This window comes from Phalangium opilio, unplaced genomic scaffold (genome assembly GCF_054372755.1).
Source record: "Phalangium opilio isolate 3A_F unplaced genomic scaffold, DU_Popi_V2 ptg000070l_1, whole genome shotgun sequence".
Classification (NCBI taxonomy): Eukaryota; Metazoa; Arthropoda; class Arachnida; order Opiliones; family Phalangiidae; genus Phalangium; species Phalangium opilio.
In genome coordinates this window covers 6276116-6294257 of record NW_028324182.1, presented here as the reverse complement: position 1 = coordinate 6294257, position 18142 = coordinate 6276116, and the positions used below count along the sequence as shown (strand labels likewise).

Sequence of the window (18142 nt, the reverse complement as noted above, 5' to 3'; positions counted from 1 at the left end):
AAGGGAAGATACCACTAAGGTTAGAGATAGATGGTTATGACGTTGCCATATTTGGGGAAGAAATTATAATAGCCCATAATCAATTTTTTTTTAAACTAATCACTAAGACGATGGTATCTGGCAAACTTAACAGCTTATAGTAAACTAAACTCGAGCTTACCTAGGTTCTCTGACCAATAAGCGTCGAATGAAATCTTTGGCATCATTTGAAACCTCTTCAAAAATGTCAACGGGGAATTCCAAATGACCGTCAGTAATGTTGCAAAAGGTTTCTTGCTTCGTTTCACCTCCGAAAGGTGTATGGCCAGAGAGAAGGACGTACGCCAAGATACCAACACTCCTGGAAAAAAAATTCACCACAATTATTGATTGAAAGACATACGCGTAAAAATTATTGTAAGATATAATCAACAGGGGTCAAAGAACATTACGTTCAGCTTTTCCCAACTACAGTCAAATTGTTAAAAACTTAAAAACCACCGTAAGGAATTTGTGGAATCGTAAGTGTAAAAATAAATACTCGGTACTCTGATCTTCGCATTCCCAGTTAAAAGAACTTTGGCAAAAATTTGTCCCCCGAACAATTTGGAGCTGATTCTAAGTTTAGAAACATTCCCGTTCGTTCGCGAATGACGCGTTTACTCCCGACAATTCAAGAGTCAGCTTGAACTTAAACGGAATGAATCCCTTTTGGCTTAAAAGAATCCCGACCCCGAAAAGAGAATCCAACAAAATCTTAAATATGTGGCTTCATTTTTGGCAAATTACGCGAAAAAGTAACATTCTACAACTGCAGAATATTTAAGACTTAAGATAATTAACTTACCACATATCGGTAGCGAGGTTGATTGGTTCATACTGCAAAATTTCAGGGGCTGTAGAGAAATAAAAGAAAAATTTAATTAATTTTCTATTTTATTTTCTTTTTCTTTTTGGAATAATTTGAACAAATTTTAATTTAATTTTAACCAGTTTTCATTATTATTACGTTATAACGAAAAAGAAGTGACGGGCGCAGCCTACTAACCCAAATATTTCATATAGTAAAATAAATGTTTTTGTCCAGAAAACTTCATAAAAGTGATGTTTTCAAGCGAATTTCTATGAAATTTCTTGGTTAAAAAAATATCAATACGAGAAAAGGGAATCAATCAAAGGATATCCCACGCGAAATTTTGATTCGTGTAATTTCAACATAATTATTGACACTAACTTATTGAGGTCACGATCCGTGTCAAGATAAAGTGATTGATTGAGCGTTTCTTCTTAAGTGTAAATATTCAAAACTAATGAATGCATATAGTGCTTGCAAGAATAATGCGTTATTAAATTAACCATATCATAAGTTCATAACATATGGTCCATAAGTTTGTCAATGGTTTGTCATGAAATAAACTTATGACCATGTTTAAAGAAGATTATTTTTGCGTTCCTACGTTGAGGTATTACTACGTGACATTTAAACCTCAGTCCAATATTCATTAGAAAAATTAATAAATTCACTATAAAACTAATTAGCAAAGCTACAAAACAACTGAATAATATTTAAACTGATAAAATTAAAACACCGGAACGGTATCTTTTGAAGTAAAAAAAAAAAGTAAATATGCGAAAAGTGTCGAAATTTTGTTTAAATAATATAAAACCTACGCTTGGCATTCTAAATACATATTTTTAACACTATTTTGTTCCCCAACAGCTTCCAAAGAAGAAGACAGACAAATCTTACGCAAAACACAGAGTTAACCTTGAATTTTTCCAATTTGGAAATATCTTCTATACAGAAACAAAGCCGATTCCCATCACAGCGTCAATTCAGAAACCAACCCCAAGAATTTGAAAAATTCGCCAAAGGCAAAAATCTCGACTGGACTCGCCAGACTAATTTTATATTATTCTAATAAAATCCCCCAACGATATTATAACATATATACATTATAATTAGTGGCATCCTCAATTTGATCTCAAAGAAAATATTATAAAAGAAATTTATATATTACAAATCTTGAAAAACGTCTTGAAGTAGGTACTTATTACTCCTACAATACTTAACGATCTTCGTAACCTAGTTTGGTTGGTCCGTTATAATAATAACATTGCATATAGATAGGCGTTAAAGACAGGTAGGTACTAATTAGAAGAATATCAATTCTAAAGAGCGTCTCAACTTATTATATACAGATATAATTCGGGCTTCTGGAAATGCGCGAGCGGTTTTTTCTATTTCATAAAAATGTTAACGATCAAAATTGACCCATATTTTTCAACCCACGCTTTGTCTATGATTCTACGGTGCTATGGTCCAGAAGTTGATTGAGGCTCTTATGGAATAATCAAACAGCCTAATTTCATCAATATAAATAGCTTCAACGGTTTATTTATTTATTTATTATTTAAGGAACGCGAGTGACGTCAGTCAACGGAGCTCGAGAAGTTTGACTAAAACCATTTAGATTATAACCACATCACAATTAGGATATAATTAAAATTATTAGCCAGATTTGATACGCCGCTTTTAGACGAATTCCTTGCCAAGTTCTTTGCAAATCCGGAAAGATTTTGGGGCTCACGTGCGACCCAAATGCTAACAGTAATCTCTGGAGACTCGGGTTCGCGCCTCTAAGGCTACTTTAATGTTAGGCCTACATCGGTTCTCGAATCCCATCTTGAAACAATTAAATTCAAGTGAACATCCCTCCCTAGTTGTTAGAGCGAGATCTGCCAGACTGTAGACTACTGTGTAGACCTAAAACGTCAGCCGAATTCTTTGGTTTTTCCGAATCAAGGGCGCCGATCGGTCACCCCAACCAGATGGTACAGCCTTTTCCTCAAAGGCTTTTTGGCATTCTTTCAAACCGTTCTTTCTAAGCTTGCCTCTCTTTCACAGACAGTTTTACTTACATTCTAACTCTTCTTTAAGCAGTTTAAAGGGATATCACTTTATAAAATAGTCTAGTCATCAGTTCTAGCTGCTATTTAATTTTTATTAACCATCAGCTGATTTTGTTGACATTTCAGAAATTCAAACTAAGATAAAAACATCTCATGCGAATGGTGGACTTCATAATACAATTATAATTATTCTAGACGTAGATATGTAAAACAGAAGAAAAATGAACTGATGGAAACCTAAAATGGTTTTTCGTACGTTCTCAGAACCCATATAGGTTCTTGGTGGTGATATCTTTGAAGTTTATTTGACAGCGTTTCACAATTTTTTTTACTTTTCCGCTAGTTTTTGGCATCAAAATGTAAATATGTTTTTGATTTTTGAAGTTGGTAGGCTGAACCTTCATCACTTTGCGTTTTTTAAATTTTACTCAAAAAAAGAACTAAATAATAACTTTCGAAACTGAAAAGCACCCATATTTCGTAAGTTTTCCCAAAATATAAAACCTGGCATTATTTCGTTTCACTTTCCCTTGTAAATTCTTTAATCTTAATAATTAAATTTTTCTCAAAACGATTGACTCACCTACGTAATCCGGGGTTCCAACAATCTCACGAATCTCAATTCCTTTAGTGATAACTCGAGAAATTCCAAAATCGCAAAGCTTGACGTCGCAATGAGGAAAGGAACTCGTCAACAATATATTTTGAGGCTGTAAAAATCAAATAAGAAAAATTTGGATTATTATTAGAATTTAAAACGTCATTATTGACGTCAATGTTCGTTAAAATTAAGACGGTTTTTTTCCACTTGTCTTATACCTAAAGGGTCTTGACAGATGTGGCATTTAAACAAGAAGGATTACATTACAATAATCAGAGTATTTCTAATAAGTATGCCAGAAATTCATGGGTGTGTCCTTAAGGTCAAACCAGGGACAGATTTAATTTAGAAGTAGGAATGGAGAACGGTTAGCATTTACTTCAGTTATTCCGACTCATAGCCCAGTATAGAGCCCCTTCCTCCAACACGTAACGAAAAGTTTAAATTATCTTATTGGCTCAGTTTTAAACTACGTTTCGATGACGTTGCTGACGGGGACGGCGAAAAATACATAATTCCTTTTTACCTCTGTCGTTATGACCCGGCCGCCTCTTCTTTCATACCCCCCGGTCCCGTGGAAGGTGGTCCGGTACTTTGACGCGCGCCCAGATTACTCTGTTCTCCATTCCTACTTCTAAAATTAAATCTAATCCATGATCAAACTGAATGGAAAGTGTCAACAAAAAACAGCAACATTTAGTTACGGAGATATGTGCTCCCAAACATTGACTGGCCCCTAAAAACATGGAAATATTTAAGCATGTGGAGCAATTAGCTTCTTGTTGACCATATCTTATTTGACCCTTTCCATATTAGTACATACCCTTTAATTTATGACATTCTTATCAGAAACACGAGCCTGTAATTTCTTGAAGATACCCAGCTGGTCTACTTAAAAACTTTAAAAACCCATAATTTAAATTCGTATTTTTAGCTTGATCGAATCATATTTTCTTAAGAAAAAAATAATAAATAAAAAACTGTATGATATTATATTAAGCTTCCTTAAAAATGAAAAATGTTCTATTTTTAAGCATAAACGCCTTGAATTTCAGTTATTTCACCCACAACGCCTTAGGGGGGGGGGTGTTTAATATTATTAACTGTAAACTATATAGGTATATAAAGTTACGTCGAGTTCGACAACTGTTCGGAATTCGCTTCCAGTCATTTGCATATATTATTTAATCGTTTCATATTTTTTTTTTCTAAAACGTGATATATCAAATTTCCTTGAAGATTAAAAGCTTGCGCAAGTGTTAAGGGGGAAAATTCTTTCAACAACTTGTTTTTAAATTTTAAGAAATTTACAAGTGTATAGTGTATAACTAGGTAAGTTCTATTATGCGGTTATGGCAGAATTTTACCTTGAATGTAGTGTGAACTAATACACGAGTGCCCCTTTTGAGTGTTTTTAAAAAAGTTCAGGATCAAATTTATAATCAGTGAAAAACAATAGGTGAAATTGAAAGCGTTTCATTAAAGTTTTTTTTGTTTAATAAAATATATTTTTAAAATACTTTTATAATGGGGTCGGTCATATTTTCATTTCAATTAAACGAAAGGGTTAGGCGAAAATTTTATATTAAAATAATTAGCAGAACTGACTTAATTATTAATAATTATCCCTTCCGGAAAGAATAAGTAAAAATGTCACCCTAGAAATTTTGCAAGCTGCATACATACGATTGTGTCAAAATTTTATTATTACTATAAATTAAAACCGTAAATTTTGGCCTTAATTTGCAGTAAGTTAAATAATTAATGTTTAAGTTCCGAAATATAGGCTATAAAGTATAATTTCAAATGATATTATTATTTAAATTTTAAATGCATTCGTTAAAATATTGTTCCAAAAATAAATAACGGGGAAATATGCAAATTAACTGTTAATTTAAGAGTAACGTATATTTATTCGTAACTCCCATAAGGAAGTGATTACTAAAAAATATTAAAATTTTTATTATCGAATAAAATAGGGCGAATAACTAAACAAACCAGATAAACTGTATTTATATTAAACTATAACTATAAATTTTATTTACCGGATTTTGATTTTTATAAATAACATAAATAAATATACCGGATTTTAGGGAAATCCGACAAAAACTATTACTTTCACTATTTAGTTTTTTTTAAGCAAAAGTCATACACGCAATAATATTCAATTGAAATTATCATCATTCAAATGAATTCAATAAAAATGCATAAAAATATCCGGATTTTTCTCCTCAATTTGCAGAGTCGCCCATATCATACATTTCGCGGTGTTAGAGTTTATAGGGCAACGATGGCACTTTTGCTGGAATTTATCGCTTATATTCAGAGCTAATGGTTGCCTTATCAATTGTCCCAACCGTTTCCCTACCAAATCAAATATAATGAATTGATAAGGCAAAAATTCCGAGGCCAAATTCCTTTGTGCTAATATTCCTATTTAAGGCAAGCGCACACCTATCGTCATCGGACGGACCGCACGTATCGCACGCATCGGATTTTATTATTATTACCATTGTTTCAAATGAGAACGCGCTCATCTGTCCGCATCGTACGTATCGGATGTCGGCAATGCCGACGAGGATTCCCGATAGGGGCATACAATCCGTATGGTCCGTACGGAGCTAAGACAAAAATTGCTTAACGAATGCTCAGATTATGTGTTGATGAAACATAAAATGGCGCTCTTTTAAGATTAGGAAACTTTTCTAGGTTTACCACATTATTCCAAGTTAAAGGTGTTTCCGGTTAGTAATTTAATCCGGGAAAAATCAGAAAAAATGCGTATTTTGCTAGAAAAAAAAAACACGCACAACTATAGCCACTATGTTAAGCCTAGTTTGAAATTTCGCGCATTTTGAAAATTCCCGAGTATTCCGCCGCGCATGCTCAATTGCTCATACTCGCGTTCGGAAATCCGAATGCTCCTTAGTGTGCGCAGTTGAAGAAAATTATCCGATGCGTGCGATCCGTGCGGTCCGTCCGATGAAGTTAGGTGTGCGCTAGCCTTAAGTATAAAGAAGTAGTATTTTTTAGTTCAAAAAAATCTATTTTATGGGAAGGATTTTACACAATTTGTCAGGTCTAGTCGATTTTGTGGGGATGAAAATAGAAGGAAACGAATGGAAAAGGAATTTAAACGAAAAGTAGATAAATGGAACGAGAGGTTGATATTTATGCAAAGAGGTTAACGTGAAAGTGACGGGCAAAAAAATTTCAAATAATTATTTACACCGCAAACTAGGAATAACGGCAACCAGATCGTCAGTCGTAAATAACTTAAATTTTAATCGTATTCCTTTTTTTTTGTTTTTGCGAAATAAGGAAGCTTTTTTTGACACCTAACTAAACATGGGCGTAAACCTTAGCTACCCCGCAAATGAAAGATATATAAGACCTACAGAATGGTCTAGAAAATCGAATGATTCCCAAAGTGGTTTGTTCAGATGGTCCACAACGGCCTGCCTTTGCCTGTACTAAATTGCGTTTACGAATTCCACCTGTAGTCACCAAGTACCGTCCGAATTCACGACAAGTACCGTCCGAATTCACGACAAGTACCGTCCGAATTCACGACAAGTACCGTCCGAATTCACGACAAGTAAATCCTAAATACCACAATACAATTCCTCCAAATATCGTCTACTCTCGTGAAATGCATATGCAAATAAAACTGGGTCAATCCGCGGGGGAGGGAACTTGAGTAGTATATCCTAGAGTGGACCATTTGACACCCCAAAACGCTTAAAGTTGCCCTAGACACGATTTCGTAAGAATGAAACCAAATACTATTAAATTTTCTATTGGCTAACTCCTCTCAACCGAGCGTCGTCGTGATTGTGTTGAAAAACATTGATGAAGTCCAGAGTTACATATTCCCGTCAAATTCAAATCCTATAACGTAAACTATAAATCATGAAAGTTCGTTTGAAGTTTCACGCCACAGAAAAAAAGAAAAAGAAAGGTCAAAATATAAAAATTGAGGCCTGTGAAAGGTCAGTATATCTAGGACATCGAATATAAGTTATTGTAGTAAGTTACTATGGGAGAACTAATGTTAAATTCATACATATCCTGCAATTCAGAATGAGATGGGTAAACTTTTCACATTTCAGCAGGTGTTCAGACGATGGTTTCTAAGGGATTTAATCCCTTAAGTCTAGATTGGGCATCAAAAATAACCTTGGAAAACAATTTAATTTAACCAACCAGATTAATTTTAATGCTTGCTGAGAATTAACGTGGATTAGCGCATTAAGGTATTATCCTCTTTACAAGGGATTATAATATCAAGGTTGAAAAAATATTTAACAGAACTTTTTGGTATATAGTGTTATTGTCTGCCTCTCTTGGGAGAGAGAATAATACGGTTCAAGGTTTGTTAAGTCTATGAAAAAAAGCATCATATATATATACACAAATGTACTGAACACCTTGAGTGGGCGTAATCACGTGTAACTGATGTTTCTTCTTTGAGAGGTAAATTTTGTTTTTAAACCTGATCTTAAATTGTTAATTGTCGGGGCTGATACCCAGTCTCCTTTCTCGTGATTTTTTTAATTGATAAGGAAATTACAGCTTAGTGAATACCAAATGGTCACGTGATACTGGAGCACATTTCACGAGTTGATATACTAAATTATTATTGTGGAATTAATAAATTACATGGTTAGGTAAGTAATATGACAAGCGTAGCAAGATTTACTGTCTTTAAAACTCGTCTAAGTAATTTTTAAATAGGATCTAGTCTACGTGTCGTTTTAGATAAGATAGAAACCGAATTGGTAAAACCATTACGAATTAGCCAGTTTAAAAGGTTTTTTGAACGATTAAGGAACAATTAGCGATTTCAGCATATTGTAGTAGAGAGGGGCATTTGAAATGGTTTTATTTATTTATTTTAGCTGACATAGAGAACTTTTTATTTTTGTTTTAAATCCAAGTAGGCGCCGAGTGGAATTTTAAAAAGCTCAAGCTCAAAGCTTGACTCGACGCTCTTGAAATGAAGCCAATGCGAAATAAGGTGGGACGAGCCAACTCAGTCAATACCATCAAGGCTTTTATACTTAAGAGGGACAGAGAAAGCCGAAAGTAATTAGGCTTAAAAAATCCAAGCTTAATTGCGATGCTTAATGAACGAAATGTTAGCCGAGACAGTCACGACGGATTAAAACAAGAAGATTTTGAATTGCACGCTTTGTCAACGGATTTGGCAATAAAACAATGGGTTTTTTTTTAAAACCACTTTCTTTTTGGGAATCAATCACGATTCACGACGATGCCTATCGCTTATTTCCTAGACGTTTCTAGTAGACGACAACAAAAACTACAAATACTTTACAAGTTCTGTCTAAGAAACTTAAGGAATAGTTTAAAAATAAAATCAGCAGTCGGTAAGATAGACGTTAAAAAAGGAATTTTCAGTCTTTATTTTGTTTCGACCTTTCGGATTCCTTTGCGGAATTTTTTCTTACTAGTCTATCCATCCGATTTGGCTGAGTTTAAAACGGGAAAATATTTTACTAACCGTAGTTTCTTATCTAAGAAACAAAGGCCGGAATTTCGCTGTTAGAAATGTTACTTAACGAACATAGAAAAACACTGTCCGGCTGCTGGTATACGCCGTATCCTTTTATCACATTATTACATGCCGTATTTTAACGCACTGTCCATCTTTATTTACTATCAAACTAACGGAACTCTTCTACCAAAATTATCCGGGCGCTCTGTCTGTCTTTAAAAGCATTTTTTATCTTCTTTAAATTCCTTTGTACGGACACCGGACTGGAATCCAAAAGCAGCGCAACCTTACACGCTTTCTTATCGGTCAAATAGGTAAATTGAAGCAGTAAGCAAAATGCGGAAGCTATTCTAAGAAGGAACGCGAGCGAGGCCATCGCCCAATTTAATCGGACAGACTGAAAAAATGTAAAAATCTTAATGGATATACACAGGAATATAGCGAAGGATTTCAGATTTCAAAGCTAAATATAACGTATTAAGGAATCCCGGATCTGACACAAGTTTTTAAATTCTTGACTAGAATCAAGAGTACATAAACTAAGATTAAACGTTCGCCAAAGTGCAACTAAGAGGGAAAGACACGGGGGTAAAACTTTGCCTTCCACCTTACTTTTGACGCCTGCGCCGTAGCGTTTTTGTATCATGAGAGTGCGCAGAGACGGATGGCAATGTATCAACCCCTTTGCATGCCCTGATACTGAGGGTTGCCTACCCCTATTTTTACATCTAAAATGTCTAGCTTCACCACCTGGGTCGAGATTTTGACGTGACGTATACACATCATACACCACGACGAGATCATAGTCACTTCCACTACATTTTCTCTCTGATGTTGACTTATCATTTTTAAGGAGAGTCAATTAAAAGTACGAAGACACTTATCTTCCAAGAGAGAGGGAAAAAGGGTTAACCTTAATTTCGAGGTCATCTCGTTAAGAAGCATCTCAAAGGACATCATCTCTCAGCGTTCTTTATTTAAACTTAAAGAAATAGCGAAAAGATGAAGAGTCTAGCGAAACGTTTTTGTGTCTTTTGGCATCCTTACACGACTTCCGCCTGAGTGCCCTACATTCGCTGCTTTTATCGCAGAAAAGTGTACAAACTCGGTTTCTTCGAAGATAAACAGAAACAGAAGAATCAACAGAATGAAATATTCTTAATACATCGATAAGGACTTTGCTAACCCAAGCGGTTCCCTACTTTCAAAAACAATTAACTAAACCAAAAGAATGCGGCAAGTAAAATTATTTAGTTTCAGTCTTATCCAAATTATCCATCGCTGACACAAACAACTTCTTGAAAGATTTCGTAGTGTAGCAATAAACCTTAGTAGCCTAACAACCATCCATAAGCAGTACTTGTTTCAATGTTTTAACGTTACATTCAGTTAAAAATCTAGATATAACTACGTGGCTCAGTGTGCGGTCTGGCTATTACTGAACAGTTTTCGGAAGGATATATCACGATATATATGTAAGGCTCTTTTCAATTGAGTTTGAACTTTTGACCTCTAAAACGACATCGCCCATAAAAACGTAGCACATGAACAATACCATGCAGTTCTAATCTAGCATTTTTGAAACAAAAAATAAGGATTACAAGCCAGATTTAATGTAAACACTATTGTAAAACACTCCCCTCGTTTAACTTGAAGAATACAAGCGCTGGTAATTTGGGTCGGAAACTACCGGTAGAACAACACGATTTGATTGCATTCGAAAATACAATAGAGCAGATAAAAACCTTCGCGTGACACCACCAGATTTAATCGAGCGAAAGTTCAACTTCAACAAACTAGTTTAATGGACCACCACCGATGACGTATCACCATCGTGTCATGGGTGTTATGTTTTCCATACTTCGTATCGCGGTATCACCTTGAAAAAAATTGGTCGAAAAGGTGTTCCTCGCTTAAATTATGGACGGTAGAACAATAAGAATTATTAAAATCATGATAATAGGGCTGGATTTCCCTTCATTTTTCATTCCGTTATAAAAGGGTTAAAAGCTGGCATTTGAAGATTCAAAAAAACACAACGCCCGGCCTCGCTGTAGATATCAATCAAATCAGAAGGTAGGGCGCGTTGTGGTACAATCTTAACCGAAAGTGAATTAATTCCGAAATTATTTATAGGTCCTCTGTGAATTGTTCTTTAAAACTGCAGTCAGTAACTTACTTCAAAGCGTTTAAATTGAAAGTCAGGAAAGTAAACAAAGACGGTATCTTAATCTATTGACCTTCATTTCACCTCTTTTTTGACTAATTGCTAAATTGCAAATAGTTCGAATCGATCATTTCACAACTCGTGGGTTTAATTTATTTCACTTACTAACCAAGGAGGCAGCATGGGATAAACACAAAAAAAACACATGTTCAAGGATAACCCTCTCGCTGAGCCAATAATAATGGGAATTCCGACTGATATGATGAGATTAAGTTTTAAACACTCCTTAAGTTAAAAATCCACAAATTGAGAATGGTAAAAAAAATATCGAATATATTTCGATTCTAACGGGTGTGGGCGTAATATTTGTCAGAGAAAAATTCGCAATTAATCGAAATTTTTGATCATCGAAAGAATTTCAATTATCAAGGACCTTGTTGAAGGAATTGAGGAAAAAGGAGGGAGGGGGAATAATGGAATTACCCAATCGGAATAAAACTACATACGCCCTCACGAAAAATAGGTGCGCTCAAAGAAAATGAGAAATCAATACGTTTTATCTTACTTAGTTATGTCAAACTGGATATTTCGAACCCATTTTATAATGCTAAGCACATCTTGTTTGCGCCAATGAATTTCATAGCCTTATAAGAAACAAGAACTAAAAGTACTTATGCTTCTTCGTAATGCAATAATATGTGTTTTTTTCCGAATCAACAACTAAACAAAAACCAAATTTGGTGTTCTTTACTATTAGGGTTTAAGAAGGTAGAAACTGACGGATCTTCGGAGTCACGCCGCACCGCTACTATACGTTTATTTATTTATTTATTTATTTATTTATTTATTTATTTATTTGTGTAGGATTATATGTTTTAAGAATGCGACACAGCGTCTAAGGTCTTAGGTCTTACCTTAATGTCTAGATGGGCGATGTTTCTTTCGTGGAGATGCGAGAGGCCTTCGAGGATTTGACGCATCAAGCGGATGACTTGGGCCTCCGTCATTGACACCTCGTCGTCTATCAACCGCTGCAATTCGCCACCGGAAACCCTAAACAACGACAAACAAAAGAGACACGAGTAAACAAGAGCCCTTATATGATATTCTATACAGAACCATAAAGAAAAACGCCATAAAAATGAAAATATAACAGGATTTTCAATTGATACTGAAAACAACAGCCCATATATTACAGGTTCGGACCATTTTTAACGAGGACTTCATGAACTGAGGGCTCGAATAGTTGTTATACAACACTTTGGTTTAGCAATTAATTCAAACATGATTCTGGTGTATTTATTGTGATAGGTAATAGAAATAATTTTGGCCCCATAAAAACAGAGAGTTGGTGCTCACTGATCTATCTCAAATCTGTTAGACAATAAGTGAATATAAGTGACCCACCCCTCGATAGGATCTGATATGAACGTAAAAACCAAACAGGATTCTCCCGGTTAATAACACCCACATATCCGTCATTAATTCGGGCTAATTACGTTTCAAAAAATATTAACGTTTAAATCAACGTTGAAAAAATGTACCGACATTTAAAATATAAAAAAAAATAATAAAAATATGTAACTGGTTTTTGAAAGTTTTGGACGAGTTTTAAAAGGGCATTGCGATCGAGTGCTTTTAAAATATTTAACAAAAAAAAAAAACCAGAAATGATATAAATTTTTGGTCGAATTCATTAGTGACATCACTTAATTAAAACCTACGGATTATAGGTAATTTATTAAATTTATCATTAGATATTGAACGGAATATGGGAGCTATTTTTAATGTACAAGACTTATACTATGAAATTAGGTATGCTGTTCATATTCAAGGGTGCTTTAAATAAACTCGGGGCAAGTCGCGAATATTAAAAAAAAAAAAAAAACTTCAGGTTTTCAAAGACCCAGAGCCCTACATTACGCAAAATAATTTTAAATTAGTCATGGTCCCTATATAAGTTATTTTTAATTTTAATTTTGGGATATTAATCATTTCGAAGAGCTCCCCCCTTTTTATATCGACTCTTTTGTTTTTATAAAATCTAGATTTAATCTTTTTTTGGTCAGATCCGCCTGCACTTGGAATAAATTAGATGCTTTAAAACTTTTGCAAAACGGAACTGTTTAATTATGGAAATGGATATCTAGGATTTTACGATAAAGGATGAAACTATACCGATAGTTTGGGAAGAGGGTGTAGTCAGACATTCTAAGCTATAACAGCGTATGGCCTACTATCCCACCACCGTCTTTTGTTTTTTAATCATTAATAATATCCTAAGGTTGCTTCTTGCTTGCTTGCTTTGAAAATTTTAAAATCTGAAAATAAAATTATTATCCGCCCACTAAAATCACACTCCCGGAATACCAAATTAAAAAAATATATATATATAAAATTATCGTTAATGGATTTATAATATTCCTTGAGCATATTAAAGCATAATTTTACAGGGTTCATACAATTTTTGGAAAAACCGATTTCCATGAGTTTTCCCATATGTATCCCTGATTTTTCCAAGTTTCTTTACACAGTTTTCCAGGTTTTTTCCCATATACAGGGTGTTTGTGAAAAGTCCATCAATAATGAAAGGGCGTATTTATTGGGCCATTTTGAGTCGAAAATGTTCTATGACATTTTGCCGTCCGAGCCACGGTTTTCGAGTTATGATTTGAATATTTTAGGGATGACCCCTTCATTAAATTAGCGCTGTCTTTCAATTTCTTAATTAAATTTAAGGGGTCATCCGTAAATTACTCCAATCATAACTTGAAAACAGTGGCCCGAACGGAAAAATGTCATAGAACATTTTCGACTCAAAATGGCCCAATAAATACGCCCTTTCATTATTGATGGACCTTTCACAAACACCCTGTATATCAATCACCGAGTTTTCCAGGATTTTTCCCACACATTCCTTTTCCGTGAGTTTTCCAGTTTTTTCCCAAATACATCCCCTAGTTTTCCAGGGTTTTTTCGCATATATGGAGTAATAACAACGGTAGTGGTTTTTTCATAGTTGAAGCAACACCTTCAGAGCAAACTTACTCAAACGAGTCTAACAAATTTCCCTGATTTCCCTGAATTTTCCTAAAAATTCTAAAGTTCCCTCAGGTTTTTTGTTAACTATTTATTTCCCTGAGTTTTCCAGGTTCGTATAAACCCTGAAAAATGCAATCAACTTTAAAAAAAGCAAAAAAAACTAAGGATTATGGTCGAATTGGAATATTATAAACACAGCAGAAGTTTCAAGTTTTCAACAAATATATGATGAATGATTGGCAAATAAGCACCTTCATAAAAAGAAAAACCTCCTACGGGAAAGTATTATTGTTATTATATCATTAAGTATATAAAATACGGTCAATAAGTAGATTCTCTAACTCCATTAGGGTTTTTATAAATTTTTGTACGCGAGTTGTTGAGTTTATAAAATGAGGAACAATGCCGTTCATTTCTTGACCTTTTTGGAAAATAACAGGCTATATACATTTCAACGAACTACTACCGGATTAGTTAAGTAAAACAAGCACGATTTAATCTCGTTTTTCAACATTTGAAAAATGAAGTCAAATACGAGTATGCCTAAATGTAATAACTTCGCACTACTCGTTAAATGACTGGATAGGTGTGGATGGATTAAATTCGTAATTACCGAAAAACTAGAAATTTGTACATTATTTTTCTCTTCATTAAAACAAGCGGACGGATTATTAACTACCATAGAATTTATTACAAAGAAGAATGTTTCCAATTGTCCTGAGAATATTTAACTAAATGAAATCAATATATTGTAATAAGTATAAAATATCAGCAGGGTTGCCACGGAATTTTCAGAACCAAATTCCCTGACTTTTCCAGGTTTTCCCTGACGTTTTAGGGCGAAAGTCTAAATGTTTACAGCACGTTTTAAGTGCTTATAATTAAATAAACTCTCTACATTAAGTTTTCCCATGTATTTGTTGCACCAAAATGAATAAGAAACATTTTTACTATAAATAACAGTCTAAGAGATTTTTTTAAAAGGCATTTACTTTACAAAAACAATTCTAGACATTTTTAAGGATTGCTCTAGAGTTTTCTGTGTTAAGAGAAGATGAGGAGAAACTTTCATCACTCTTTCAATAAAGACTCATTCCCAGACATTTTACCCACTAAAATCAAATTCCCTGACTTTTCTGAAGTTCCCTGAACTTTTTCGGCCCTGACTTTTCCAGGTTTTCCCTGACACGTGGAAACCTTGATCAGAAACACCCAGAATATAAATAGCAAATATTCATGGGAAAAATGGAATAAAAAAACTTGTCGTAACATGAGGTAATCAAGGTTGGCAATTAAAAGTAAAGGGAGAAAGAGATCTAGAGACGCCAATCAAAAAGCGATGATCGGATTATAATGAGATCAAACGTGACAATTGCTTAACATTAAAACCGAGGTGTCGCACCGCGCGCCTGTACAGGTATATAAAACGGGATATAATTTTTAACCCAAAAGTTTGATTAAAATTTCATATTTCAGACAATTAGTCAAATAATTAATTGCAAAAATAAAATCCGATGTAATTTAAAAATTAATTATTGTGAACAGTATGGGGCCATCTCGAGGTCGACCTATAACGAATTTTACCCGCTGTTAACTGGTTTCTGAATACGGTTTCTATTCCAATTGGAAATTTAAAAGTATGATATTAATTAACGAATTAAAAATAAATGATTATAGTAAATAACCGGTTTTTAAAATTTTAGTTTATAATGATGAGATCACCTAACGAGCTTCGTTCGAATGACTCATTTATTACCAATATTAATAATGTCATAATGCGGATATAATTAAGAAAATTGGCATTTTGATTAAGGTAACGCGATAAAATTAAAATTATAGGGTTAAAATTTTAAGAATAATTAAAACGAATTTAAAGAAAAAAAATCCAGCGTGGTTTCGTAAAAATAAAAATGAATGCACAGTAAGAATTCGTTACCGAATTTGACAACACTGCATGGTTGAGATCACTATAACACTACGAGAAGGTTTTAGAAGTGGTTACGTTCTGTTCCTCAAAGTTGGGTCCGCGAACCCCTAGCCATTAAACCCGTAACCTTTTCGATTTATGGTTGATCCCTAAAAAATAATAGTTTTTATTGAATTAAAAGCTTAATCACCTAGTAATTAATATTGATTAAGCTACGTACAATATTCAGTATTAAAAATTAAAATTGTATCTTTAATTCTTTATTCATAGGTTAATTTCTAGCTTTCGTAAAACCAAATCGAGTCGAATACGTGACAATACTCACACAACCCTACAAACAAAGATATGGTTATTTTCCAAGTCACCTAATTTATTCACCGAAAGTGTAAATGATTCAAAAATATTTATTTTCACGGCAGAATGAATCTGACTAGAAATTCCTATTATACCAACGAGCAAATTGGCGTACGATACGTAACGTAATGTAAAGCCACTTGAAAAGGAAACTGCATTGCGAAATTTAAAGGGAATTTGACTATAACCAACGGGGAAAACAGAAAACAAAAATGGCGCAACAGATAAAACTAATTTATTCGGAATTGCTAATGAACAATTAGAACGTTGGAAGAACAAAAAATATTTTTGCAATAAGGGATTTGTAGTCATGTAGTTATGGGAAAAGATGGATTGAAGTGGATTAAAACGGACGGAAACACAAATGATTATCAAAATTCGATCGAACCCCGAAGAGATAAAAAGAAATCTAATCCAAGGAGGTGAAATAATTTTCTTATACGGGAATCACGAAAAATATCGTAATTGAAATAATGATTGAAGGTCAGTTATGACACGGTTTATCCTCAAGCGTTAGTAGATTGAATTCGGGAATGTTTAATCTCGTAATAATCTCCGGTATTATCGATTTTTAAGTTAAATTTAGGCTTAGACATTCAGGAAGGGTGTAGATACCCAACGATAAATCTAGGAACGGAACGATGCCGATATTACACTAATACGTCACGATATTGAGTAACAACGAACTGGGTAAGAAGAAGAAAAAATTAAATCACGATCTCCGAAGTTCGTGTCGCCGGTAATCAAACGGGCCATTAAAATTCGATAAGTCTTGAAACCAAATTTAAACTGAAGGATACGGAATTTTTATACCAAGGGAAGGGAGAGTAGGAATATAAGGTCATCATCAAAGAAATGGTGGTCTCTAATGAACCATCTTGGGAGTCGATCCCTAAGGAAGGGAGGGGTGATGGTATGCCAAGGGACAGAGGAAGTCAACTTCTTTCTAATAGTCTGCCTTTAAAAGAGTGAAGTGCATGGAAATACAGTATATTTAGGGGTGGCTTTTATGGCTAAGTTAACAGCTGCTGGTCTTTCATATATCTTGCAAACGGAAGTGGGGTAGGATAGGCGGATGCTTGCTCAGGAACGACCCAGCCAATTTCGACACCAGAGTATTTACCTTGCAATATCTATATATTTTAAATAGTTACTATGGGCTAAAGATGATAACTAAGACTAAGTTAACTCATAATTTTCATAATGCCATTGAAAAAAATAAATTGATCCAACTAAATTCGATGAACCGTCGCTTTCGCAAGAGGAGCACGTTTTCTTAATTTGAAAAACAGTATCAAAACATGACACCCACGAAACCCCAAGGGTCAAATTAATCTCAATTAACAAGAAGTAACAATATTACAAAACGGCAGTAAGAAAAAGAAAAAATCCAGCATCCAGGTAAGATAATAAATATGGCCTTAAAGAGGTTGACTCATTCGAGTCCTGTCAATTACTTAATAACTTTAGATTGCGCGATTCATTTTCATTTTCAACAAGTCCTACGATTAGCCTTGCTATTAAAAGGTTCCTAGAAAGCTTTTAAAGTTAAAACTAAAACCACGTGGGAATGAATCGAGTATGCTTTGAGATTTAAACCAAAAATATACCCGCGTAAACTGAATAAGTCAAGAACATTTC

General features: G+C 34.2%; 1 protein-coding gene across 1 annotated transcript in view; it reads right to left on the bottom strand.

Annotated features, from left to right (window-relative positions):
• LOC149661278 (serine/threonine-protein kinase 17A-like) overlaps nt 1–18142 on the bottom strand; it is a 57982-nt gene that overhangs the window by 2987 nt on the left and 36853 nt on the right. Inside the window, exons 4-7 of the mRNA XM_089842748.1 lie at nt 12093–12231; nt 3476–3602; nt 827–875; nt 161–340 (exon numbers count right to left, since the gene is read on the bottom strand). Of these exons, the coding sequence (XP_089698874.1) occupies nt 161–340; nt 827–875; nt 3476–3602; nt 12093–12231 (495 nt within the window). The remainder of the gene's footprint in view (nt 1–160; nt 341–826; nt 876–3475; nt 3603–12092; nt 12232–18142) is intronic.